The 26,483-nt window shown below is 40.1% G+C and overlaps 1 protein-coding gene across 6 annotated transcripts in view; it reads left to right on the top strand.

Annotated features, from left to right (window-relative positions):
• Nucleotides 1–26,483, top strand: part of sorcs2 (sortilin-related VPS10 domain containing receptor 2) — a 361,031-nt gene that overhangs the window by 288,425 nt on the left and 46,123 nt on the right. For all 6 annotated transcript variants that reach the window (XM_026160590.2, XM_026160585.2, XM_026160578.2 and 3 more), the window contains exons 7-8: nucleotides 7,685–7,803; nucleotides 12,059–12,148. In XM_026160590.2, the coding sequence (XP_026016375.1) occupies nucleotides 7,685–7,803; nucleotides 12,059–12,148 (209 nt within the window). The remainder of the gene's footprint in view (nucleotides 1–7,684; nucleotides 7,804–12,058; nucleotides 12,149–26,483) is intronic.

Below are 26,483 nucleotides of genomic sequence, written 5' to 3'. Positions count from 1 at the left end.
ACATGTTAATGCAAATTCATCTGCCATCACGGTCAATGTGATACTTTTTTTTAGCGCAATTAACGCATCTGGAGTGCAGAATGACTCAAAATCCCTAAAATGTTTCTGTCAATGCATTTCGGGTAGTTTGTCCAAATAGAGTTACCTTTGCACATGCGCAAATGGGCAGCTGATCTGGTAGTGATGGGCAGCTGAACCAATCAACTCAATATGGAAGATGCACATTGGCCCTCTCAATGGAAATTTGAGTATTAAAGAAATAACAAGACGGAACAGTCAACCAGAGGTGGGACCAAGTCATTGTTTTGCAAGTCTCAAGTAAGTCTCAAGTCTTTATCCTCAAGTCTCAAGTCAAGTCCCAAGTAATGTCAGGCAAGTCAGAGTCGAGTCTCAAGTCACTGGTGTAAAAGTCCGAGTCAAGTCACAAGTCTGAAACTTTGAATTTCAAGTCCTTTCGAGTCTTTAAAAAAAAAACAACGAAAAAATAATGTTGCAGTTATGCTAAATGTAAATATTAGACCATGTAATTTTAAAATCTGTGTTTTTCTCAACACATGACAAAATAGTGAACTTAGAAAATATACACAAATTGTGAAATTGCACCTCTTTAAAATGCAGCTCAATTAAACCTAGCTCCAAGAATAATTTTCACCGACAGTTCTGAGATAAGCTGCATGTTATTCTTGGATGCGGTTGTAGGACCGGCTTTAAAATCGCATGACAAAAATATCATACACATTAAAAAAAAACTGTATCACCAACGTAGCCTGGACAACATTTGCTAGTTAGATGAAGTCAGCTATCTCATCGTAGCATATTTATATGCATATTTATAATCATACGGTTCTTGGAGTGAGTGCATACACTCATGAAGTTTAGTAACTTCAGGTCACTGCAACAAGCCCAGGTACCGTTTACCGACGGATGGGTACAGGACCTTGAAATGCACCGTGTAGAACGAAAGACCATCGTACGTATCATAAGTTTACCAGTCTCACAAATTGTCGTCATAAATACACATTCGTTAACCGTTTATTAATAGGACCTTTGAGCTCAACGGTAATTAATTAGTAGTGGAAATAATTTCTGGTAGCATCACAGAAATGTAGCAGTGACAATAATACTGTATGCTGTAATCGTACTGGGCAATTAGTGATACAAAAAACCTGTTTTATCCTGTGAATAAAAGTATATGTTTTTGTCAATGTACCATAATAACAGAAGCGAAACGCAATATTGTGTCAGGACAATTCACTATTTATGCACAATAAATAAAGGAGCATAGCGCGACAATTTCTGTTCAGCGCCAGACTTGCTTGTAACCTATATCACTAATTATGTTATGAAAATGACGCATTAACTACAACAGCAGACTGACCTTTGTGGAAATGCTTGGAGCAGACTAACCTGTGAGCTGGAGTGTTCTGGGACGTTATATTTGATCTTTGAATGGCTGCAATCCAGGCCATCCGTCGGGTCTTTGTTACTTCGGAAACATGGCTCGAACAATTTCTCTTCAACGACGTAATCCGATAACAACCGATCTCTTTACCCGTCGGCTTCCCGTGGCTGTCATGTGACCGGCTATTGCAGTTAATAATACAACAGCTTCTTGACATTTTTGTGTTTCTTTTTATCGCTGTATAACTGATTTTAATTGAAAGCCTGCGCGCGCTAGTACCGCTTGCCACGAGTTCCCAGAATCCTTTGCGGTTCTACCCGTGAATGACGTCACATTTTCAATCTCTATATAATATGCATGTTAAATTTTATATTTGGGGTGAAATATCAAGTCTTTTCAAGTAAACCGGTTCAAGTCCAATTCAAGTCCCAAGTCATTGGTGTAAAAGTCCAAGTCAAGTCACAAGTCTTAGAACATTTTTTCAAGTCAAGTCTAAAGTCATAAAATTAATGACTCGAGTCTGACTCGAGTCCAAGTCATGTGACTCGAGTCCACACCTCTGCAGTCAACCGACATAAAGTATTATGCAAATTATGCAAGAAGGAATTTTCTTTTTACCGAAGCACTTCCAGCTTAAAATATCACACTGACGTGAAGCATACGTTAGCCGGGGATGCTGCTAGGACTTTGGCTAACGCGTCACCAAGCTTGCGACAAACCACTCACGGAGAATCGGGGACTCAGTAAGTCTACCTCAGACCAGTGTTGCCAACTTAGCGACTTTGTCGCTATATTTGGCGGGTTTTCAGACCCCCTTAGCGACTTTTTTCTAAAAAGCTTCTAGCGACAAATCTGGCGACTTTTTCTGGTGTTATTGGAGACTTACTTATGACGACTTTTTAACGTGAAAGGGCGTATTGCTCTTACTCTCAACAAGCAGCAGTGCTGCCGTGGGCACCTCACCCGTGCTAAAGCGCTCACGGGCGGAGGATAGTCCTCCCCCAGCTGCAGGAGATGTTCACACCTATGCGTCCAAACTGCAAATGAACCGCGCATGAGCGAAGCCGCTGCTCCCGCACTGACTGTAATGCAGTCAGTTCTTCTTTTACTCTCATGCTGTTTTGTGGATCACAAGGTTTAAAACTACTTATAAACACACACACACATAAAGTAACTCCACCAGAGTGCCTATTTCGGGTCACTTTTGCCAGTCGAAGCCCGGATAAAGGAGCAGGGTTGGAATTGTGACATTAAAAAACAATAATTGTTAAACGAAATTTAATTTGTAGTTCTAAATAAATTCTAAATGCATTTAGGACGTTTTTTGCTCACTTTATGTTTCTTCCACGATGTTATTTCTGTCTCCAACAGCGTAGGTTACAATTATATTAGCATGACCAATTATGCAAATTAGGTTATGATGTCATTTAGCGACTTTTAGGACAACCAATAGCGATTTTCCTTACTGAGGAGTTGGCAACACTGCCTCAGACATGTTGACTGACACAATTGCCAAGTGGATTGCAACATGAAAGTGCGTACATTCTCCCTTTTTTCTTGAGTCTGTTTGCTCATGCAAAATGAAATGCGATTAATATAGAATAAAAATGAATGATATTTAATTGTGATTAATCAAAATTAATCCACTGTAACCCTGTGATGAATCTGATTAAACATTTTAATTGTTTGACAGCACTAATATATATTATATATTGGTGTATACTTACCTATTAGTATATAGGTTTTTAAAAAAGTTTCACAGAAAATAACCTGTGTTAAAAGATGCAAGAAAACTATTTAAATTCTCTTTGAATTTAAGCATACATTCTTTGTGGTTATTCTGCATTTACTTCATTATATTGCATAAATGTCAGTTACAAGCGTAAATATTAAGTTGAAAAAAAAAAGTAATTGAAACCAGGCTATTGATCAAGTAATTGCTATTAATTGTGATTAATTACAGAAAATTGTGAGATTAATTAGTTAAATATTTTTAATCTATTGACAGCACTAGAAATAATATTAGAAAATTGAAAAGCTTTATGAGAGTAATAAAACCCAGGCAGAGATCCTAAAAAAAACCCCTCAAAAATCTAAACCTCAAAAAATAAGAATTAAAACTTCATGCAATAGAGTACAGAAATACCTAAACAGAAACTCAACCTCAGATATGTTAACTAAGGATTCAAAGTCAAAGACGTAACCAATCTTAGGTCACATGACAATCAAAGCAAAACCGTCACTGTGCCTTTTTAGTAAATCTGTAAGGAGTGATTTGGATTTGCACAGGCCAATATGGCCCTATGCCGGATTGATGGTAATGAATTTTGTTTCTTGAAATATCCTTGCCAGATATGACTGATGCCTCATTCAGTTCAACTATGACATGAGGATCAACTTCTCTTTAAGAATTCTTGAGGTAGAGGATAATGTGTTTTACCTATCCAGGCAGCGCTAGCACTACAATGTAAAAGCAAGTAAAAGAAGAGATTACCGAATGACCTTGGTGTGGGAGTGTTGGTAGTGTTTATGTGTGAGGGGTCAGTGGGGAATTAATGGATAAGCTAAATACTCACACCAGTGAATTTGGATTATCATATCTCCTGAGTGACAGACGAACACCTCCACACAGAGGGCCAAGAGGGTAATAGAAATGTGTATTTGAGATTGTGCATTTGTCAATGAAGGTGGCAAATGTTCAGACTCTTTATTCACATCTTGACTTCATCTTCTCTCAGTCTCCCAAACTATAATCCTAAATTCTAAACTATAACCTCTAAATAAACCTGAGCAGGCAAAGTCAGATAGGAGTGGCAGACTCTGAAGGGCACAATGAAGGATGTGTTTATTATATTTGCTGTTCCATTCTCAATAAACCTCCCTATTATAAATGGCCATTAAAATCTGAACCTCTTGAGGAGGAGACGAGCAATCTTTTAACCCACACACAGAAAGATGCTGCCTGCATTGTGAAATCTGTCGGGCTGAACAAAGCTCCCTGTGTTTGTGGATAGTGAAGATGAGAGGCTGTCTGTCTGGGCTGACTGCCCAGTTAGGGGAGCTCTTCCTGGGGCACATGGCCTCATCTTTCTCATTCTCCTCCCTCTTCCTCTCCTTGCTTCTGTGCCCAGATAGATAGTTGAGGAAGGCGGGAGCGACCAGGCATGCTAAACCAATCTGTTCACCCTGTTCCCCCAAATCCTCTGCTCCAACCCTGTCATGCGTAGCATGGCCAAGGTTAAACAGTGGCATGCTACCAAAAAGGACACAGGAGAGATGAGGAACTGTGGCCCTGCCCTCAGCTCCCAGGACTGCTGTCTGATGTTTGAGAAGGGCTGGAGGGGTGGGAGGAAAGTCTCCTAGGAGATGGGGTGGTCGATTGATGGATGAGCCATGTGTGCACAGAGATGCTAGCTGGTAGTGTGTCTTTGTATATTAGTTTGTCATTAGGGAGATTGAAGGGGAAGAAAGCATGAGAGTATCTTGTTCATGCACATATTGACGCTGTAATGTTAGGAGTACTGTAAATGTGTACATGTCTCTACAAGTATTACATGTATTGCTTTCTGTATTTTTTAAATAGTCACAGTCTCAATAATATCCCTTTAGCTATGCCTTGTTTCCCTGTTGCTGTTTTCCTCGTCATACTACCCAATTTCACCATGTGAGTGTGGTTGCAGGTATGTGAGGACAGCAAGTGGCATGAAGAAATGAGTGTGCCACAAGCTGGAATTGAACACTTAGTCCAATCTAATAGTTTTTTAATGAGTTCTCCACCGTATGCTGCTTTGATTAAATGTCTGAGCTTTTCAATAAATTAGCCACTCCATTTATTAGACCACACACCTCCTGAACAAAGACAAAGCAGAGGAGGAAAAGTACAGTGCTGATGAAAAGAATTGACTCAGTCATGCGATATGAAGTTGCGTCATCCTGAGGCTGAACCGATTTGAATTTTCTTTTATGTAGTTGTATGTTGATTTTATTCTACTAAGATAATACTTTAGAAAAAAGTAGTAAAAGACATCAATATAAAGAAGATAGGATGTACCACATGTGAATGAAGGTGACTTGATATGGTGCATTATAACACAGACATCTGTAAAACTGTCTTTTATGAATTTTTAAACCAGGTAGATTAATATCCATTCTGTTTAGCAAAGGACATGGAGAAAGAGTCATCCTCTCTGTCATATATATATATATACAGAGACCATGGTCATTCTCAGGGCATATCTCATTTTGACTTTGTGTGTGTATGTGTATGTATATATATATACAGTATATATAATATGTATATATATATATATGTATATATGTATATATATACACACACACACACACACACACACATACACACAGTCAAAATGAGATATGCCCTGAGAATGACCATGGTAATATTCTGTGGAACTTCCACATACAGACAGACAAACGGGTGATGGGCAACCAACCAAGAAATAGTAGTGGTGGACAAGCAGAGGAAGACAGTCGTAGTGTTCGATGTAGCGATACCAAGTGATAGCAACATCAGGAACAAGAAACACAAGAAGAATGAAAAACAATGCAAATACCAGGGCTGAGAGACAATTTGGAAAGTTTAGGCAACAGTGGTCCACATAGTAACTGGAACACTTGGAGCAGTGACCCAGCAGATCAGCAGATTCCAGGAATGACATCTGAGATATCTGTGCAGAACCGCACAGTCTTGGGAAATGGAAAGATACTGTGCAAGACCTTCAGGCTCCCAGGCCTCTCGCAGAAACGAGGGAGTGATTCTTCTTGAGCTTTGGTGGAGGTTGGTGGATGAATTGAAACAGAAGGCACTGATGCAGGGCAGAAGCAGCACTGATATATGTGACACACAGTTTAAGTTGCCCTCCGTGACGTAGCTTGAAGCCCTTTGTTTCATTATCTGGTCGTAGTAATTGTTAGTACTTCCAAAGTTATGTGTGAAATTCTTTGAGTCTATTTTCTATCATCTATTTTTTTATGTTAAACATGTGTGAGAAGTAAGCATAGATTCTGTTTGCCATATGGTGATTTGAAGTTTCAGTGAGTCCTGTAAGAACCTGTATTTTTGAAAGATCAAGGTCAGTTTGATGAATGTCTAATTCACTTCAGATGCTGTTAAGCTCTAAGTTATATCTGAGCTGATACTTTTAACTTATTTCCGAGTGTCTGATGTAATCAATTGAAGGTCAAACCATAAATGTGGATTCAGCCAGTGCATCTGAACTGCTAACCTCGCACATGTGTGGATGCAGGCTTGAGAGTGTGAAGTTGTGTGTGTGTGTGTGTGTGTGTGTGAGTATTTTCTCTATTGCCAGCTTGTCACCTTTGGGGGGAACATAGCGGCTGCATTTCAGGAGTCGATGCTGCTGATGCAGCTGCTGGTTGAAATTCAATAGTGGTTGAGCTTTGCACCATGCGCTAGCCTCTCTGTGTGCCTGTGTGAGGGTAATCCCTCCTGGCCATTTGGATCCTAGAACGACTGTATGTCTATGGGGAAGCTGTCATATCTTATAGAGTCTGGAAAATGATGTCTCCATTTTTCTTTTCGCCTAGTTTTTCCTCTCATACATTTTCTTCCACTCCCTCTAACAGCCAGCCACAGAAAAGCAGAAGCTGCAGTCTTCAGCTTATGCTTATTTCTATTGTATTCTATCCTATTTTTTCCCCATTCTTGAGCCTTTTCTCTTTTACTTTCTCTACTTAACATAGATTACACAGTTTTTATTATGTCAGCTAAAAGCTATAGTTGTATTTAGCTTCCATGTACAGTATAAGTACCATTACTGTGAATGCTGTTTGAATAATCATAAATCTCTGTGAATATTCAACCTACTCAAGTTAAGTTACTTTATTTTTACAACACATTTAAACACATCAGATATTAAGTAGCTGAGACATAATAAAAAATATATTTTACACTATATTTTATTCAGTTTTATAATGTGTTTTCAAAATAGTCCAGTTGAGGGACTTTATGGGCCAACAAAAGTGAAAACCAACCATCTGGTAAGCAAGCCCTTGGTGACAGTGGGAAGGAAGAACTTTTAACAGGAAGAGACGTCAGGCAGAGCAAGGCACAGAGAGGATCCATGATCTGCCTGGACCTGTTCAAGGGTGTGGGGGCAGAAATTACAAAGATGCATTGCAATTATTAACAAGATATTCTAGAATGCCAATGTGTTTTGTTTAAAATTTCCAGCAGTAATTATCCCTTCCTGTTTCCTGACTGTGTCACTGTTTCCTGTCCTGTTGCTGTCCATGTCACTCCAGGCTACTTGTATGTCACCTGCCTCATTCAGAACTGCTCGGACAAAATGGTGACGGCACAGTTCCTTGGAAAAATTGATCACAACTCGCTGCTGGTGCAGGATGACTACGTATTTGTCAAGGTAAAAGAGGAATACATGTGCATGAATGTTTTTATTTTACACTTTGAAACACTGTGCTATATAAATGTCACTTATCTTCTCTCATATTCCAGACTACTGCCATTCTATTCAAACTAAATTTTAAATCCTGTCACGTATCCACTCCATTTTGTCTGATGCATTTGTTAGATTCCACAGCACCTAATATTCTCAACATTACATCTGACTGCTGCATTAATGAGAAGACAGGAATTGCTCCTCTGATGGTTTCAAATTCTATTTTAATGTCTCGTGTTGCAGGTTATTGTTTTGTCTTTGTTCCATTTGAACTCGTTCAGCTTTTCACACAGTAGACAGCATTTTTGTACACATTTAATAAATACTATTTGTGTTGTGGGAGAGGAAATGTGTACACCTATGCATTTGCATGATCATATAGTCCATCTGTTCTCCTCTGCCTGTCCAATTCAGGAAGTCTGGACCCTATTCCAGCCCTGCAACCGCAAACAGGTTTCAGGGCTAACACAGAGAGACAGACAACCATGTTGATTCACATTCACACTTATGGGCAATTTAGAATCACTCAATAACCCTTTGAACTGTGGAAGGAAGCCAGAGTACCTGGAGAGAACCCACAAAGACATGGGAAGAACATGCAAACAGCAACCTGACCACTAAGCTATATGATATGGAAAACATGAGACAGGAAATGCAGGGGTGAGCTAGAAAACAGTAACTGAACTTCAAAAGGAGGATTATCCGTTGGTCACTCAACCGTAGAGGCCATCATTTTATAGATGGATTAAAAATTGAACAATACATTTTTCTCAAGCTAGTATTTTTCTTATCACAGGGTGTTCAAGATGTGATACTGATAAATTGCATAGCTTAGCCAAGCTTAAACATTATTTTAAGCTAGAGTGTTATCAGAATTATAATCATATAGTCTGCATTACAGTCAAATTGAGATTTCAGGTTATGCATAGGTCTCAGGAAAAAATTATGATTGATATTATGATCTTTTCCCGAGCTTAGTGAAATAGTGAAAACTTCTATTTTCTTCCTCTTTTTTGCCAGAAACAAAACTTGTCTCCTGACTAATACATTCTTTGTACTGTACGTCTCTAAAGTGGACCCAAAATCTAGGCAGCCTCCAAGGGTCGAGGCAGAGGCACCTATACTGTGGCTTTTGTTGCATTTACTTTCCAGCACTCTGTAGATAGATACTTTAATGATCCCACGAGAGAAACTGTTGCATTAAATCAGCAGAATAAAAGAATAAAATTACTACAGTCTACAATAAAAAAGCAATAAACAACAAAGTTAAAGTCTTATACTATGAGATAGTTCTATATACATAATACTAGTAAGGAAAAACTGAGCAAGTTTTTTTTTTTTTTAACCTGCATCTCCCCAGTTATTTCTCTTTCAGCATTTGTGTATATGTTGTATCTGTCAGTGTATCTATTCAGTTGCAGCTGTGTTTGCGCTTACAGCTGAATTTGCAGCTTTATGTCTGTTTTACTGATAAACTCTTGCTGCCCAGATAACATACAGTGCTGTCACTTGAAATGGAAAAAGAATTTCTATTCGTGATAGTGTGCGGAATTAATCTTGTCTATAATTGATTTGCCATGCAGTACAGTACTGCACACTCTGCAGTGGCCAATAGTTCAATTCTATTTGCATGGAGAATAGACATGAGCTGGTATGCTAGAGGACAATCTCCACAGTAGGACAAAGTTGCTCTCTCTGGGTGTTGTCCCCCTATGTGTAAAGTTATGTGTGCATGAGTGTTTGCATCTGTGAGAAGAATGAAAACTCATCAGGTCACTGTAGACTGGCCCATTATCCTTAAGGGATAATCCTCCTAATATTTCAAGCATTACATACAGATATCAGGTTTGAAGAACAACACCTCAAACAATCTTTACTAGCAGTTCTTACGTGTTTACCTATAATGAAACCCAACACCTGGCAGTTCTGTGAGTGATGTATGTGTGCGAACATTTACTGCATGTGTCACTTTCCCTTTAAAGTAATTGTTGATACTTTCATCCCCAACTTTATAAGGTGAGGTCTGTTCCTTGATCATTAATATGAAAATTATCATAACCATTGATCAACAACTGATCAAAACCCATTGATCAAAGGCCATGAATACCATTAACAGAGAGAGTTGGGGAATGGCTGCAATCACAGCTTTGTAAGATGGCAAAAGATGGTTTCAGTTATTGTGCAAATGTAGTGTTTATACGGCTGGGGAAACCTGCAGTCAACTGAGACTGAAGAAGTCACTTGGATGAGTGATGAAACGTTTCTTCCACTGAAAACGCTACGTCCAGATGAACAGAATCAACCTTTTGTGATCGACTTACCTGGATGATTGAGCATGCATCAAGTACAATACAATACAGTACGATACAAAGTGCTCTGACTGGTCACCTTTAATCTATGAGGTCCTAATTAGAATAATCTCAAACCTAACTGAATAACTATGTAGATTTGAAAGCGTCCAGAACAGCAAATAATGGAATACCTTTTGGAAAATTAGTTTTCAGAGCTCCACACTTTGAGAATTAATGTAAAAAGTGTGTTGTGGATTATGATACCTAAACACAAGTCTCTATACTGAGTACAGAAACTAAAACAAGGTACATATAGACAAAGAAAAAAAATGGAGGTGATGATAGACCAAATACATCTTGTCACTTGCATTGCCAGCTTTTCATGTGCTTTGTCAGTCTTTTTTTTATTTTTTCTCCTTTCAGTGTGCTGTTATGTGGTGAACATTTCCCGTGAGGTTTTCAGTTTTTTAAAGCCCTTCATTGTTCATTAAGTTCACCTGTTTGTTTTAACCCTTCCTTCAGTTGGTTGGTTGTTGTCTAGTAACTTCTTGTTCACATGTTCCTTACTGTGCTCTGTTCTTTTATTATGATTTTGGGTTTCATTTAGTTTGCTGGTTTCCTGTTTGTTATTTTAAGTGAAGGCGTTTTCAACAACTGGCAGCCTGCAGTCCTAATCCTTTCAGCTGCTGGGGGTTCACCCAAAACATTTCTTTCTGAAACTGACAAGTTTATTGATTTGCAATGAAGTACTGAACCTCTGACATTCAGCTATTCACACAAGTTTCACAAACACAAGAAACTCTGGCTCTTTGTATAAATTTTGTCCAAAAAAAAAAAAAAAAATCTTAATGGTATAAACAGATCTTCGGGGTACTTTTCCAACATTAAGGCACTACATAAATATGCAGAGTCAGAGCTGAGAATGCAGCTCTCATCCCACTCTGCCAGCCGTCCTTTAGAAAGTGATTCCTTTTGAAACCTCAGTCCATGACACTTTCTTCAGTAGCTCTCATTTTTTAAAAATGGCTTTTTTTGTTTGATCCCTCTGCAATGCTTATCATTAAAGAAAAGTGGAACTTACCTGCTCCTTTCAATCACAAGCAATGGCAATAATCACAGCTCAGTCTGAACTCAGATGACAGAGACTGACATCTCCATGAAGGGAAAAAAGGCAAAGTCAAAAATAGAAGCACTGAATGCAAAGTTATAAACCTTTCCTTTTTATTTTGACAAAAGAAAAAATGGGGTTTTTTTAACACAAAAAAAAAAAAGGAGTTTCAGTGCTGCTCACCTGTTTCAGAACATGGTTAACTCATTTCTGAGCCTGTCACTTGGGATATGACACATTCAGCTCTTGTTCCAATCCACTGTCAGTCACCAGTGCGGTCTCTTTTCTCCCAACTTCCTCTGCTAAACTGTAGAATCACCTGTTTGAGTATTCTGGTTCGTGCTATGTGAGCTTTTTCATCGTCTGAGCACTCAGCAGGACGACGGCATGATTCAGCCTTTTACCCATTTGTGAGTTGAATGCCAAGGTCTGTGCAATGCGCAGGAGTTTCTTTGCATTTACCTATCAGCACAGACTGAGTCACCGGCAACAGATGGTGAACTGTGCACCTCCACCTCCACAATTAGTCAGCTGGACATTTGCAGATGTTGAACATTTGATTGTTTTTCTGCAGGACAATATTTAAATGACTGGATGAATTCAGCCTTAATATGTCTCTTGATGCTGTGTCACTCAAATTGTTTTCTGTTTCACTCTTGCCTCGTTTTTAATCTCAGCGCATTCAGCAGCTTTCCCTTTAAAGTAATATACTTATGGGTTGTATGTCTATAAAAAATTTAAAACTGTTTGACTATATTATAACTGTAGAACTGTTAGACTGTTATTCATGCTGTTGCTGTTGTTTTTGCTTATTTCCCAGGTCACCACAGGCAATCGGACCAAGCACTATGTGTCCTACCGACGGAATGAATTTGTCCAGATGAGGTTTCCTAAGTATGCCTTACCAAAGGTAATGGACGAGAAAATTGGTGCATCTTTTGCTAATATTGATTTAAGGTTGACACAGTTTGCTCCCTGAAAGACTTCTCAGTCTGAATTATGCACGCATCCCTCAGGGATCAGTGTTTTGAACACTTTCATTTATAGTTGTTTAGCTAAGAATAATTACAAGAATTCAGTGGAATCAGATTTATTTTTACTTTTGACATTAAATGTGTAGGTTCTGTAAAGTCATTACTGATGAAACCCACACCATTAAGTGAACTGCAGTTTGTATTCTGATATTTGCACACACTTATGCTCACATTCCATGTGTGACCAGGTTCACAACAGTATTTCATGATACTCCATCGCTAGAGCCCCGCACTATTGTATCTTGTACAATATTTGAGGGACTAGCGTACACCATATATACCCGTGTATCAGCACACACGGTTACAACATTTACTTGGAAATGATGAATTTAAATAAGACAGTACCAGAAAAGTTTGGGATACTCACCTATGTGAGTTCATTAAATTAGACCAGACTGGCCTACCACTCCTTGTACACACCACATTACTTATACATATTTGCTGTGTGATTACTTGATTTACTGGTGAAGTGTAAAGTGTGTAAAAAGTGTAAAGTAAAGTGTGCGTGTTAGTCCCCATAGGGAAATAGTTCCTCTGCATTTAACCCATTCACCCAGTGAAGCAGTGGGCAGCCACCAATGCAGCGCCCGGGGAGCAGTGTGTAGGGACGGTACCTTGCTCAGGGGTACCTCAGGGTAGCCGTTCAGTGGAGTCGAACCTCCGACCTTCCGATCATGGGGCCACCGCTCTACCTACTGAGCTATCCCTGCCCTGGTGGAAGTACTCTTGAAGTACCCTTTCACATTACACATACGTTACTATGTTTTATCCTATAACTGAGGATTTGAAAACAGCCATGTGACTAACTAGGTCAGTCTCATTGACCTCATCTACTGCTTGGTAATCCTTTCACTATCAAAACACTATATGTGTGTATTTTTATTTTTTTTATATCTTAATGTATAATTTATGTTCAAGTCTGTATCATGCTGCGCTGCACTAAATTTCTAAGCTAATAATATTCTCACTGATGCCAGGAGTAGACAAGCAATGCATTTGAACCATCACATTCTTTGGATTTTTTGCTGAAATCCATTGTGTATCCTTGAAATAGAAAGTCCACAGTCCACAGACTGTTGCAGGTAACTGAGAATCATGGAAGGTCCATTATTTCAAAGTTCTGTTATTATCTGTTCAGACACAGGAAGGCATGCTAGAATGATATACTGTAAATGTGTCCCATTCCCCATACAAAGGGTTTAGTGTGAAATTTCATGTTCCTAACTCTATGGATTCAAAACTTTTAAAATCAAACCCCTTGTTCCAATATGTTCCACTTCTTTGTTGGTCTCAAGTGTTAGTACACTACCTGCACTCAAATTAATCCTGGAACTGCCCTGATACATGATAACCTCCATAAAATATTCACACCTCAGCATTGATCCAGCAGCATCTTATGTCACTCACATAGCCAGAGAGGATAAATGAGCTCCACTTCAATACAGGCCAGTATTGGAACCTTTGCTGTCAGCATCAGCTGCACAGGGAACCATTTTAGTGTGACACTTGCCAGAGTGCTATTGAACTCATCTGATTGCATGGTAAGCCTGAGGAAATCTTTCAAGATTTTTGTTTTTATTTATTTATTTTTCTTGGCTTTAAACTAAGCCCTTTTAGCCAGACACTGCGATCGTTAGTCTGTCACTGATAATCTTATGCAAGGTGTTTAGCAACACGAATACGTAAAATACTAACCCCACCACTTACAGAAATCTTATAACCTGAATTGTCTGGCTACTTCAGCACCAAGAGCTCCACAATTTCCGTGATCCTTAAGGTGAAAGGAATTGAATTACACAGACAAACACACATCTGGGGATCTGCTGTAATGGGAAGCCAGTGGATAAATTAGTTTGTGTGTAAGTATGTGTTTAGATAAAATATGCCCTAGTTACTCTCATGCTCATCGCTCCCTCTGTCTCTCTACATGTGTCCTCTTACTTGGGTGAGCAGATAGGTCACGCTTTGCGAAGCTTTTAGGTCGAGCGACATGGGGTGGGGTGTCAGGGCAAAGAAACAGAGACAGGCGAGAGGGATGGTGAGAGAGAGACTGAAGGGGGAAGATGAGGAGAAAGTGTGTGTGTGAGTAAGGGGTTCCATGTTTTTCCACTGTTAATAATTGAAAGGTTGGCAGATAAAAAATGCAGAGGCCATGAGAGAAAGCAGTTTTACTGTGTCCTGTGAGACCTGACCCAAGTGATGGATTAACCACACACCCACCCACACACACCCACACAGGTGTGAAATCACAAGTAATAATTGTTCCTTTTTGCTCTGCTTCCATCTCCTCTGGCCACTCGGAATGTGATCATGTTTCTGGGGTTTTTAACACTTTGTTTAACTATCAGTGTATCATTGACCAGACAGTGTCTTGTTGGTGCCTAGTAGGTCCTACGGAAGCAGTCTGCTGACTTGGGTGTGCATGGCTGCCAGTGGCACTGGGACACTAGTGTTTATTGATGATGTAACACAGGACAGAAGGAGCTGAGTGGATTCTGAAGTGTTCAGAGACAAACTGTCTGCTCAAATCCAGCTAAGTGCAGTCAAATTGATTGGGCAGTGTTTTATAATACAGATGGACAATGACCTAAAATATACGGCCAAAGCATCCCAGGAGTTTATTAAAGCAAAGAAGTGGAAATGTCTTGATTGGCTAGGTCACCCCTAGGTCAGTCAACCCAACTATGTATTTCACTTGTTGAAGACTAAACTTCTGACAGAAAGCAAAGAAAAGCGTCTGGACTTCTTTAAGTTGCTTGAAGACGTTTCACCTCTCATCCGAGAAGCTTCTTCAGTTCTGAGGTCAAATGGTGGAGAGTCCCAGATATAAACCTAGTGGGAGTATCCCCCCACAGAGGGACAAAAGGACCCCCTGATGATCCTCTAATCGCCTGAGCCAAGGTGTGAAACTGGGTGTGGGTTCCAATCAGCCAGAGTTTCGGGTGTGTTCATTGTGAAACCTGGCCCCACCTTATCATGCGAATTCCTGAGATCAGCTGGCCCAGGATGTGAGTGGGCGTTAAGGCGTCTGGGGAGGGAACTCAAAACTGGATTATAGATGGCAGAGAGTTGGTGTCGTAAACCCCCGCCTCTGTTCAAAGATGGTCACTCACAGTGGACATAGATGGCTTCTTTCACTCCTCTTTCAAACCATCTGTCCTCTCTGTCCAAAATGTGAACATTGGCATCCTCAAAAGAGTGTCCTTTATCCTTAAGATGCAGATGGACTGCTGAGTCTTGTCCTGTGGAGGTGGCTCTTCTGTGTTGTGCCATGCGCTTGTGAAGTGGCTGTTTGGTCTCTCCAATGTAGAGGTCTGAGCATTCCTCGCTGCACTGTACAGCATACACCACATTGTTAAGTCTGTGTTTTGGCGTTTTGTCTTTCGGGTGAACCAGTTTTTGTCTGAGCGTGTTGCTGGGTCTGAAATGCACCGGGATGTCATGCTTGGAGAAAACTCTCCTGAGTTTTTCTGATACACCGGCTACATAGGGGATGACAATGTTGTTGCGCCTGTCTTTCTTATCCTCCCTCGCTGGTGTCTGATCTTCTTTTCAGTGCCTCTTTGCTGACTCACCACTACATATTTCAAATACAACGAAGGCTTTTACAGACAAAAACATGGCTGTGCCATGGGCTCCCCCGTGTCACCTATTGTAGCCAACCTTTACATGGAGGAAGTGGAAAGGAAGGCTCTTGGCTCTTTCAAAGGAAGAGTACCCAGCCACTGATACAGATATGTAGACGACACCTGGGTCAAAATCAAGACACAAGAAGTGGAATCCTTCACTGTGCACATTAACGCTGTGGATAAAAACATCAAGTTCACCAGGGAAGACACAAAGGACGACTGTTTGCCTTTCCTGGACTGCGCCATGCACATTGAAGAGAACGGCAACCTCAACATCGAAGTTTACCGGAAGCCCACACACACGGACCAGTACCTCCTCTTTGACTCCCATCACCCTCTGGAACACAAACTTGGAGTAATTAGGACCCTACACCACTGTGCAGAACATGTTCCCTCTAAGCCGGAAGGAAAAAAGAAGGAACACACACATGTAAAGGAAGCACTCAAATCGTGCAGCTATCCTAAATGGGCGTTCTTAAAGTCAGCAAAGAGGCACAGAAAAGAAGATCAGACACCAGCGAGGGAAGATAAGAAGGACAGACGCAACAACATTGTCATCCCCTATGTAGCCGGTGTATCAGAAAAACTCAGGAGAGTTTTCTCCAAGCATGACATCCCAGTGTATTTCAGACCCAGCAACACACTCAGACAAAAACTGGTTCACCCGAAAGACAAAACTCGAAAACACAGACTTAACAATGTGGTGTATGCTGTACAACGCAGCGAGGAATGCTCAGACCTCTACATTGGAGAGACCAAACAGCCACTTCACAAGCGCATGGCACAACACAGAAGAGCCACCTCCACAGGACAAGACTCAGCAGTCCATCTGCATCTTAAGGATAAAGGACACTCTTTCGAGGATGCCAATGTTCACATTTTGGACAGAGAGGACAGATGGTTTGAAAGAGGAGTGAAAGAAGCCATCTATGTCCACTGTGAGTGACCATCTTTGAACAGAGGCGGGGGTTTACGACACCAACTCTCTGCCATCTATAATCCAGTTTTGAGTTCCCTCCCCAGACGCCTTAACGCCCACTCACATCCTGGGCCAGCTGATCTCAGGAATTCGCATGATAAGGTGGGGCCAGGTTTCACAATGAACACACCCGAAACTCTGGCTGATTGGGACCCACACCCATTTTCACACCTTGGCTCAGGCGATTAGAGGATCATCAGGGAGTCCTTTTGTCCCTCTGTGGGGGGAAACTCCCACTAGGTTTATATCTGGGACTCTCCACCATTTGACCTCAGAACTGAAGAAGCTTCTCGGATGAGAGGTGAAACGTCTTCAAGTAACTTAAAGAAGTCCAGACGCTTTTCTTTGCAAGCTCCTTTGACTACGATGACCTGGATGACTGAGAACCTTCACAGACATTCTGACAAAGGCCAACAAACAAAGAGCAACTGAAACTAGCTGCAGTAAAGGCCTGGCAGAACATAAAAAAGGAGGAAACCCAGCATCTGGTGATGTCCATGAGTTTAAGAGTTCACGCTGTTGTTGCCAGCATAGGGTTTTCTAGACAAATAAACTGGACAAATAAATAACTGTCATTTATTTGTCCAGTTACTTTTGAGCCCCTGAAATGAAGGGATATTGTTAAAAATGCTTTAGTTCATCACATTTTTAATATTTTTGTTCAGTTGTTTGGTTAAAATTCATTGTGCTAATATACAGAACCAAAATTAGAAAAATGTTGGCTCTGTCCAAATATTTATGGGCCTAACTGTATGTATATACACATTAGTTGCAATGACACACTTTCTATTTTTAAAAAAAACAAAACAAAACCAAAAACACAAAAAAACCCTGTGTTATTTGAATCCACAAGCCAGTAAAGACTTACGAGACAACAGATACCCATCTGAATGAATAGAGGCATGCAGCTACAGCACAATAAGTTTCTCTAAAGCAGAATTTCTGAAGAGTGATAAAGCAGTAAAATGAGGCTTTATTTTTATGTGCAGCCAATTTCATAGGAGAAAGACAGGCTGTAGGGTGTATGTAAGTGGCAAAATCAAAGATTTTTTTACTTTAATCTCAAAATAAAAATAAAAACAACTAAATGAGGTAATAGCTGTAGGGCATACTGTAGATGACGGAACTGAATATTTGGTTTTATTAAATGCCTCATTTTACCAGAAAACAGATGTTTTCTGTTGAACATGTCAGGCTTTTGATATAAGTAGATGTATTAAGGTTACTTAAAATGACTGAATGTCTGTCTCTCTGTGTTAGCCCTGCGACAGATTGGCGACCTGTCCAGGGTGTACTCTGCCTCTTGCCCTATGATAGCTGGGAAAGTCTGCAGCCCTCATGACCCTGAACTGGATAGGTGGAAGGGAATGGATGCATAAATGTTAAAAAAAACAAAAAAACCACAAAAAAAACAACAACTTTATTTAAACTTTCTGGACTTGCATGTGTAATAGTTATACATATGCAAGAGAATTCTCTCCCCAACTGGTCACAGCAGATGGCCGCCCCTCCCTGAGCCTGGTTCTGCTGGAGATTTATTCCTGTAAAAAGGGAGTTTTTCTTTCCCACTGTCGCCAAAGTGCTTGCTCATAGGGGGTCATGTGATTGCTGGGTTTTTCTCTGTATGTATTTTTGTAGGGTCTACCTTACAACATAAAGCGCCTTGAGACAACTGTTGTTGTGATTTGGTGCTGTAGAAATAAAATTGAAATTGAAGAATTTGTCAACAAACAACACTCTCCATTTGCCTTAATTGGTGACATGTTGAGTCAGAGATTATTTGTGTGCAAGGAGTGTTTTTCCAGAACCACCCATTCCAAACACAAGGTCAGCTGTGGGCTAAACGTCCTCGTGCTGCTGCTCCATTATTCCAGTTTTTCTTCTTGTAAATTTCTAACAACACGACTGGAAAGTAATCCTAAAAGGAATCTCATTATAAGATACATGAATAGTTTATTATGACTCTAATGTCTTTAGATATGAGAGACTTAAAGTCTGTTAAATGGGATGTATAATGTTATGTGCACATTAAGCATTTTAGCATCTCCTAGTGGTTAGCTTGGAGACTACCGTCAAGTGAATTTTTCTGTGGCTTGGCTTGTGCATAATTCTTTATTTTCATTGAGCATATTTCTGTTTTGTATTTTTGTAGTTTCACAAGCTCTGGGAAAGCACTGTAAGATGTACATTGGTGAAGACAAACAAGTAAACAGCCCTCAACTTTACTTCCACATCTGACTCATCATTTAACGCTTTCAGTGCCTGCTGCATATGTTTAGCTATCTGTCACTTCGTGCAACAGAACCACGCACGCAGGGGACAGAATAGGATGTATAAGAATCCTATGTGCATCTGTATTACCAGGTACAAGCTGAGTTGAATAAAATGAAAATCCAAACAATCTCAGGAGCTGTCAATGACATTGTGAAGCCAGAAGTCCAAAGAAACACTTGTGGCTGTCAATACCACATTTCAGGATTGCAAGGGTGTGTTCTGCTGCAGAGGCAGAATGTTGCAGTGAAGAAGCAGTACATAATAAATGTGAAATAAAAATAATATCTTAAAAAATAATCTGACTTTTTCACATCAGGACAACAGTCAAAACTCTGTGACCCATGACAGCTAATTTTTCAGTATTTAGAAATAAAAGCTTGACCTGTAAGCATTTTGAGTGAGTGCTTATAATTACTAAGAGAATTGATTTTATCTTTAAGAGGTATGTGTAAGACAGCTGGATGAGATCTTAAAGCAGTTAAATCTTTTAGAAAGCTGAAATGTGTGGGCCGACTGTATCAAAGACCTCTTTACTGAATTCAGTAATGTCCACGGGGCATGATGGGGATTTTAATGTGATTAATGTGATCTGTTAGAGTGTGAAAGGAAATGAGCTCAAAGCTGCTGAGAGAGGGTGAGCCCACTGAAGAGGCTATTATGTCCCAGCTGACTGCCGGGGGAAATCTGGCATCAGATGTTGTCCTTTTTTTTTCTTTTTTTTTCCCCCATTAATTAAATGAGCAAGACGTTCCTCGCACCATTCTGACCAAGGCTCAGTGATGTTACTGTAGGAAATGGGACAGTGATGGAGTATAATCTGTCAGAAAGATGTCTGAAATAATTGTACATGAGCCACCGGCAGGAGTATTGAGAACGGGCATAAGTAATAGAAGTTTATAAATCTCCTTCACATGTCAACCAAGCATTTGCTTTTAGCACGTGGCCTGAAATTCAATTTAAGACACTTGTGTTTTCAATTCAGTTTCCACCCTGATGGCCAGCAGGGTGCCAGTGGAAACTGTGGTACTGTTGGTCAAAGAGAAAGGAACAAGCTGAGGTGTTAGATGAGGTGAGAGGAGGGATTGTGTCTCAGCATCCGCTGACCCCACTCTGTGATTGTATGTGACCACTACGCTTCTGAGCGTATGCCTAGCTGCAGGGTGGCTGTAGCTCAGGAAGTACAGCAGGCCATGCCAAGTATTCTTGTGCAAGATACTAACCCCAAGTTGCTCTCCGATCCATCCATTGGAGTATGAATGTTAGCTAGGAGGCACTAAAAGCTTAGAAGAAAGTGAATGTGGGACGTTGTATAGAGCGCTTTGATTACTCTGGGAGAATAGCAAAGCGCTATATAAGAATCAGTCCATAGCTGCTTGGTTTTATTCAACTGTGGCCATGGCAGTAATTGAAACACCTGAATTCAATTATTTGGATATTTGAGTGAATCCTTTAGTGTACTTCATCACAATGGTAACCATTTAGAGCTCCTGTTGTATGTTTCTGAATGGCTGCCTGAAAAGGTAAGACAGGGAAAAAAAAAAAATCAAGGAATGAAGTATTTGGTAACATGACCAACATGGTTGTCCTGCCTTTGTAAGACTTCTCAGCTATTGTTCTCAGTGATCCATGTAGACACTGTGGTCACAGGCTTGTACACCAATCATGGCTACATGATTATAAGTGATTACTGTTAAACCTTTTTCTCTTACTATACTTTTACTATATAGACTGTAAACATCAACGTATGGAAACAAAACTTTTAGGAGGCACGGCTGAAGCAAGGCAGTCAGAGCACACAATGTATAAGTCACTGTGAAAATCCAAAACAAAGGATTGTTAGGATATGCAAGGGTGAGATGATTGATGGTCAGTCTTGTACGTATGCCTTTAATAGTGAATGTTGTCTGATAACATTATTAAAACCTGCTGTCTCTTTCACCTAAATGTAAAACAAGATGTACGAAAACATCTTTCACTTTCACAATTTCCTCATTTTATTTTATGCCGCCTTCTGCTAGTGTGTACAATTTAAAGTCAGGGGATCCTTATTTTCACTCATTCTTGTGGTTTGTTTTTGCTCCACACAGGATTGGTAGATTTTTCAGGATGTGCACCCAGACAGTTTCCTTTCATGTGTAAATATAAATTGAGCTTTACATTCTGCACCGTCTCATTATAGTGTTCTGCCTTTGCCTTTCTAGTGTTATTAGCACTGTGCTGAGTTTGGATCAAGTACACAGTGAAATACACCGCTGTGAAAGAATATTTTCCCTCTTCCTTCCTTTCATATTTATTACTCTAAAATGTTCAGATCATCAAATGAACTTTAATATTATAGCGTATGGCAGATTTAATTTCATGAAAATCTTCAGGTATTTTACTAGCTTAGAGTAAAGAGGTTTTACTGTATATATTAAGCAAATGGGGCTGTTTTTTTTTTTTTTTTTGTTGTTTTTTTTTTTTTTTTTTTTTTTTTTTTACACATGGGAGTGTATGAGTACAAGCCTCAAGTGGGAACCTGAGAAACTATCAGTTCTGTAATTGCTTCATTTTTCAGCACTAGTGGTTGCCACTTCAAGAGTTTCACCCACCACAAGGGACCAGAATCTGCCAATTTCCAGAATTCTTGATCGTTGACTGGCAGATCAGCCTCACGCAATCAGGCAGGCAAATCAAGCATGTGAGTGTGGAAAGGACACTCACAGCCACATGGTAACCCACTAAGGCTACATCCACACTAGCCCAGATAGATTTGAAAACAGCGTTTTCGTCTGAAAACGGTACACGTCCACACTAGTGTTTTCAATCATTTTCACAGAGTTGTGTGTCCACATTGAAACGACCAAAAACGCTTTTGGGCTTTTTTTTGTTCACCAATTCTGCTTTTTGTTTTTGTGTTAAAAATTAAAAGACAATTAAGATTGCATGTATCCTTGTTACAATAAGGATTTATTGATGAAAAAAAATGTGGGACATACAGTGGGGCAAAAAAGTATTTAGTCAGCCACCGATTGTGCAAGTTCCCCCACTTAAAATGATGACAGAGGTCAGTAATTTGCACCAGAGGTACACTTCAACTGTGAGAGACAGAATGTGGAAAAAAAAAATCCATGAATCCACATGGTAGAATTTGTAAAGAATTTATTCGTAAATCAGGGTGGAAAATAAGTATTTGGTCAATAACAAAAATACAACTCAATACTTTGTAACATAACCTTTGTTGGCAATAACAGAGGTCAAACGTTTACTATAGGTCTTTACCAGGTTTGCACACACAGTAGCTGGTATTTTGGCCCATTCCTCCATGCAGATCTTCTCGAGAGCAGTGATGTTTTGGGGCTGTCGCCGAGCAACACGGACTTTCAACTCCCGCCACAGATTTTCTATGGGGTTGAGGTCTGGAGACTGGCTAGGCCACTCCAGGACTTTCAAATGCTTCTTACGGAGCCACTCCTTTGTTGCCCGGGCGGTGTGTTTTGGATCATTGTCATGTTGGAAGACCCAGCCTCGTTTCATCTTCAAAGTTCTCACTGATGGAAGGAGGTTTTGGCTCAAAATCTCACGATACGTGGCCCCATTCATTCTGTCCTTAACACGGATCAGTCGTCCTGTCCCCTTGGCAGAAAAACAGCCCCATAGCATGATGTTTCCACCCCCATGCTTCACAGTAGGTATGGTGTTCTTGGGATGCAACTCAGTATTCTTCTTCCTCCAAACACGACGAGTTGAGTTTATACCAAAAAGTTCTACTTTGGTTTCATCTGACCACATGACATTCTCCCAATCCTCTGCTGTATCATCCATGTGCTCTCTGGCAAACTTCAGACGGGCCTGGACATGCACTGGCTTCAGCAGCGGAACACGTCTGGCACTGCGGGATTTGATTCCCTGCCGTTGTAGTGTGTTACTGATGGTGACCTTTGTTACTTTGGTCCCAGCTCTCTGCAGGTCATTCACCAGGTCCCCCCGTGTGGTTCTGGGATCTTTGCTCACCGTTCTCATGATCATTTTGACCCCACGGGATGAGATCTTGCGTGGAGCCCCAGATCGAGGGAGATTATCAGTGGTCTTGTATGTCTTCCATTTTCTGATGATTGCTCCCACAGTTGATTTTTTTCACACCAAGCTGCTTGCCTATTGTAGATTCACTCTTCCCAGTCTGGTGCAGGTCTACAATACTTTTCCTGGTGTCCTTCGAAAGCTCTTTGGTCTTGGCCATGGCGGAGTTTGGAGTCTGAATGTTTGAGGCTGTGGACAGGTGTCTTTTATACAGATGATGAGTTCAAACAGGTGCCATTCATACAGGTAACGAGTGGGGGACAGAAAAGCTTCTTACAGAAGACGTTACAGGTCTGTGAGAGCCAGAGATTTTCCTTGTTTGAGGTGACCAAATACTTATTTTCCACCCTGATTTACGAATAAATTCTTTACAAATCCTACCATGTGAATTCATGGATTTTTTTTTTCACATTCTGTCTCTCACAGTTGAAGTGTACCTCTGGTGCAAATTACTGACCTCTGTCATCATTTTAAGTGGGGGAACTTGCACAATCGGTGGCTGACTAAATACTTTTTTGCCCCACTGTAGTATCTCAGGCCATTAAATATGGTCATGTGTTTCCCTTTTTAATAACCCTTACCTATATTGAGACAACAGTGCTTTTTTCCATCTTTATCACATCCGATTCCTGAGTTGAGTCACAGGATATTCTTTTCCTTCCTACTCTGTTTGGCCACTAAATTGAGGTCTTCCACCCAAGCATTTCCATGAATACTGTCTGCATATATTTACATTGTCACCCCAACAGTCCTTGGTGTTGGTGTATGATTGTTTTTTTTCTTCTTTTTGTGTTGTTTTTTTAGTCCCTCTGGTAGGTGGAGGACTATCTCTGAATGTTAAAAAGGCATCTGAAGCTAAAGTTTAGACATTTTTCAGTTCCAACTCCTCCCAAGCTCCATACTGCTGCCTCAGATGAACTGTCAGCCAAAAACAGGCTGCAGCGCAGGGCTTTAATGGAGGACTGGAATAAAGAAGAAAGAAAGAAAAGGTATATGGAGTTGAAGATGCAAGGAGAAGTAAATGAGGTGGAATATTTGTGTTTGAACTGAAACATGATGGTGTCATTATGAAGACTGCTCATTTATTTTTTCATTTAGAGGCAGTGTTGCATGGTAATGTGTTATACAGGAATGACAATATATCTGCCTGGAACGTGCAGCATAACAAACGATGTTCTACTTTCATCATATAATAGTTATATTCTTTGATGGTTTGTGGTTGAGTGTTGGCAACTTGATTTGCTGATTAGGCATTTTGACATTGTTTTATGGTTAAATGTTTAACTTACTGATTGCCATTGTCACAGTCTTGTGTAATTTGAGCAGCAGTCTTGCATGTTAATGCATGAGCAGTGCCAGAAGTCTGTAGATGTTAATAAAGACTAATTTGTTTTGAGTTAGCAGACACTGGCAGGAATAAGAATGACCACAAAAACAAACTTAACTGAGCTGAAAAAGCATATAAGACAGTCCAGAAGAACTCAAAGTCCAATAGACAAATGAAACAGAAATCCAGACGAGGACTGTGAGGCAAAGCCAGGACTAAAAAGGACACGGGGAAGTAACTGGGGACAGGTGGAACCAGCAGAGATGGGCTGTATACAGAAAAAGTGAAGTTACAGTTGAATATTTAGGTATTGTGCCGTTTGATGTTGCACTTCGTAGATAGTCCCTGTCCAACTAACATACAGCCAATTTCACACAGACACCAATCTTATGTGTCTCAAAAAAGAGCTTGTACTTTGCTGTATGCCTCATTAATTTAGAGTTGGAATGAGTTGCCTGTTTAATAAGGGACGTTAGACCAGATTAATCTGTCTCGTGCTGCCTGTTTGATATTCTTTAATAAATGCTGATAGACTCTTTCTGTACATCTTCACCTCTTTGCACTCCTTCCCGGCTGAAGAATTGTAAAATATTACTTTTGTATTTGTCACCCAAATATTTTCCATTTGCTGACAATGAAAATTGCTGGAGGAATTTCTTTCAGAGCCATTTATCAAGCAAAAGTAGGAAAACATTATGACAACCCCTCAAGACACAAAAGTTTGTGTTGTCGGGTTCAAAAAGTAAAAGTACTCCTGCAGAAAAATATTCCCCATTAGTCACATTAGTCTATTTGCAGAAGTTTGAAACTGAGCCCATTTTAAATACTTTATATTCTCTTTAAGCTTCAGTAGGGTAGGACTATTTAGCTCAGAAAAAGACCTAAATCTTAATTTTAAAAAGAATAAATGTATTTCTAACATTTTTAAAATCACATCTGAATTAATAGGTTTAAGCATTGTGTGACATTGATAAGTGTGAATATGGAATTATAAACAAATACAAGATGTTGTATTTGGAAACCACCTTATTTGTTTAAATTGACTGTTTTATAAAGAAGGATTTAGCAGGAGCTGATGGTTTCCCTGCACCATCAAGGCTTTTCTTGCTGATGTGCCTTTCACACTACTCCCAACTCATCTTCATCACACATGTTGACCAAGATGGTTAGTACAAAGAAAGCTGAGGTATCAGTGTGTGCTTGTTTAATTGCTAGTCCTAGTTCTGTTCTGGCAACTGATCTCAGAACAGTGAAAGCAGAGGCATCATCTCAGTTTCCCATTAATTCCCCATCAAAGAGGGGAATTGATCAGAGATTTGTCCACCATGCACACACCATGCACAAACAGCCACAGTTTGCATTTGAACTTGAAAAGTTAAAGCCATTCTTAACGGGATATGGACACGCACCTGAATCTGGCCAAAAGCAGAGTCGAGACTGCTTGCACTGTCAATAGTCAACTGCAGCCACAAGTTGGCGGATGATCTGATATCCTCGTGTTGGTGTTGTTCCCAGACCATCATGAAAATGTTGTTCCAGGTTCAACATTGCAAGTGACCAATCACATTGTTGTGACATTATTCCTTTGCGCGCCAAGCCATTCGTGCATTTATGAAATTCCAATGTTGCAAGGACAATATCAATTCTGTTTCCTGTTTATTAAAGGGTTACAGTTAGGGTTAGGGTCAGGGTCTGTTGATCGGCGGACAGAGGCGGTTTCACGCAGCTTAAGTACAGTTTTTTGTTTTACGCCGGTTTTTCCCGAAGTCGCAAAACTATGACGTCACAACATTCTGATTGGTCACTTGCAATGTTGATCCTGGAACAACATTTAGTATGATGATCTGGGAACAACACCAACACGAGGATATCAGATCAACCCAAGTTGGCAATGATTTGAAGGATAGATGCAAAAAGGTGAGGGGCTGTGGGACAGAATGCTG

This window comes from Astatotilapia calliptera, chromosome 3 (genome assembly GCF_964374335.1).
Source record: "Astatotilapia calliptera chromosome 3, fAstCal68.1, whole genome shotgun sequence".
Classification (NCBI taxonomy): domain Eukaryota; kingdom Metazoa; phylum Chordata; class Actinopteri; order Cichliformes; family Cichlidae; genus Astatotilapia; species Astatotilapia calliptera.
Note: the sequence above shows the minus strand (reverse complement) of the source record. Positions and strands in the feature narration are given on the sequence as shown.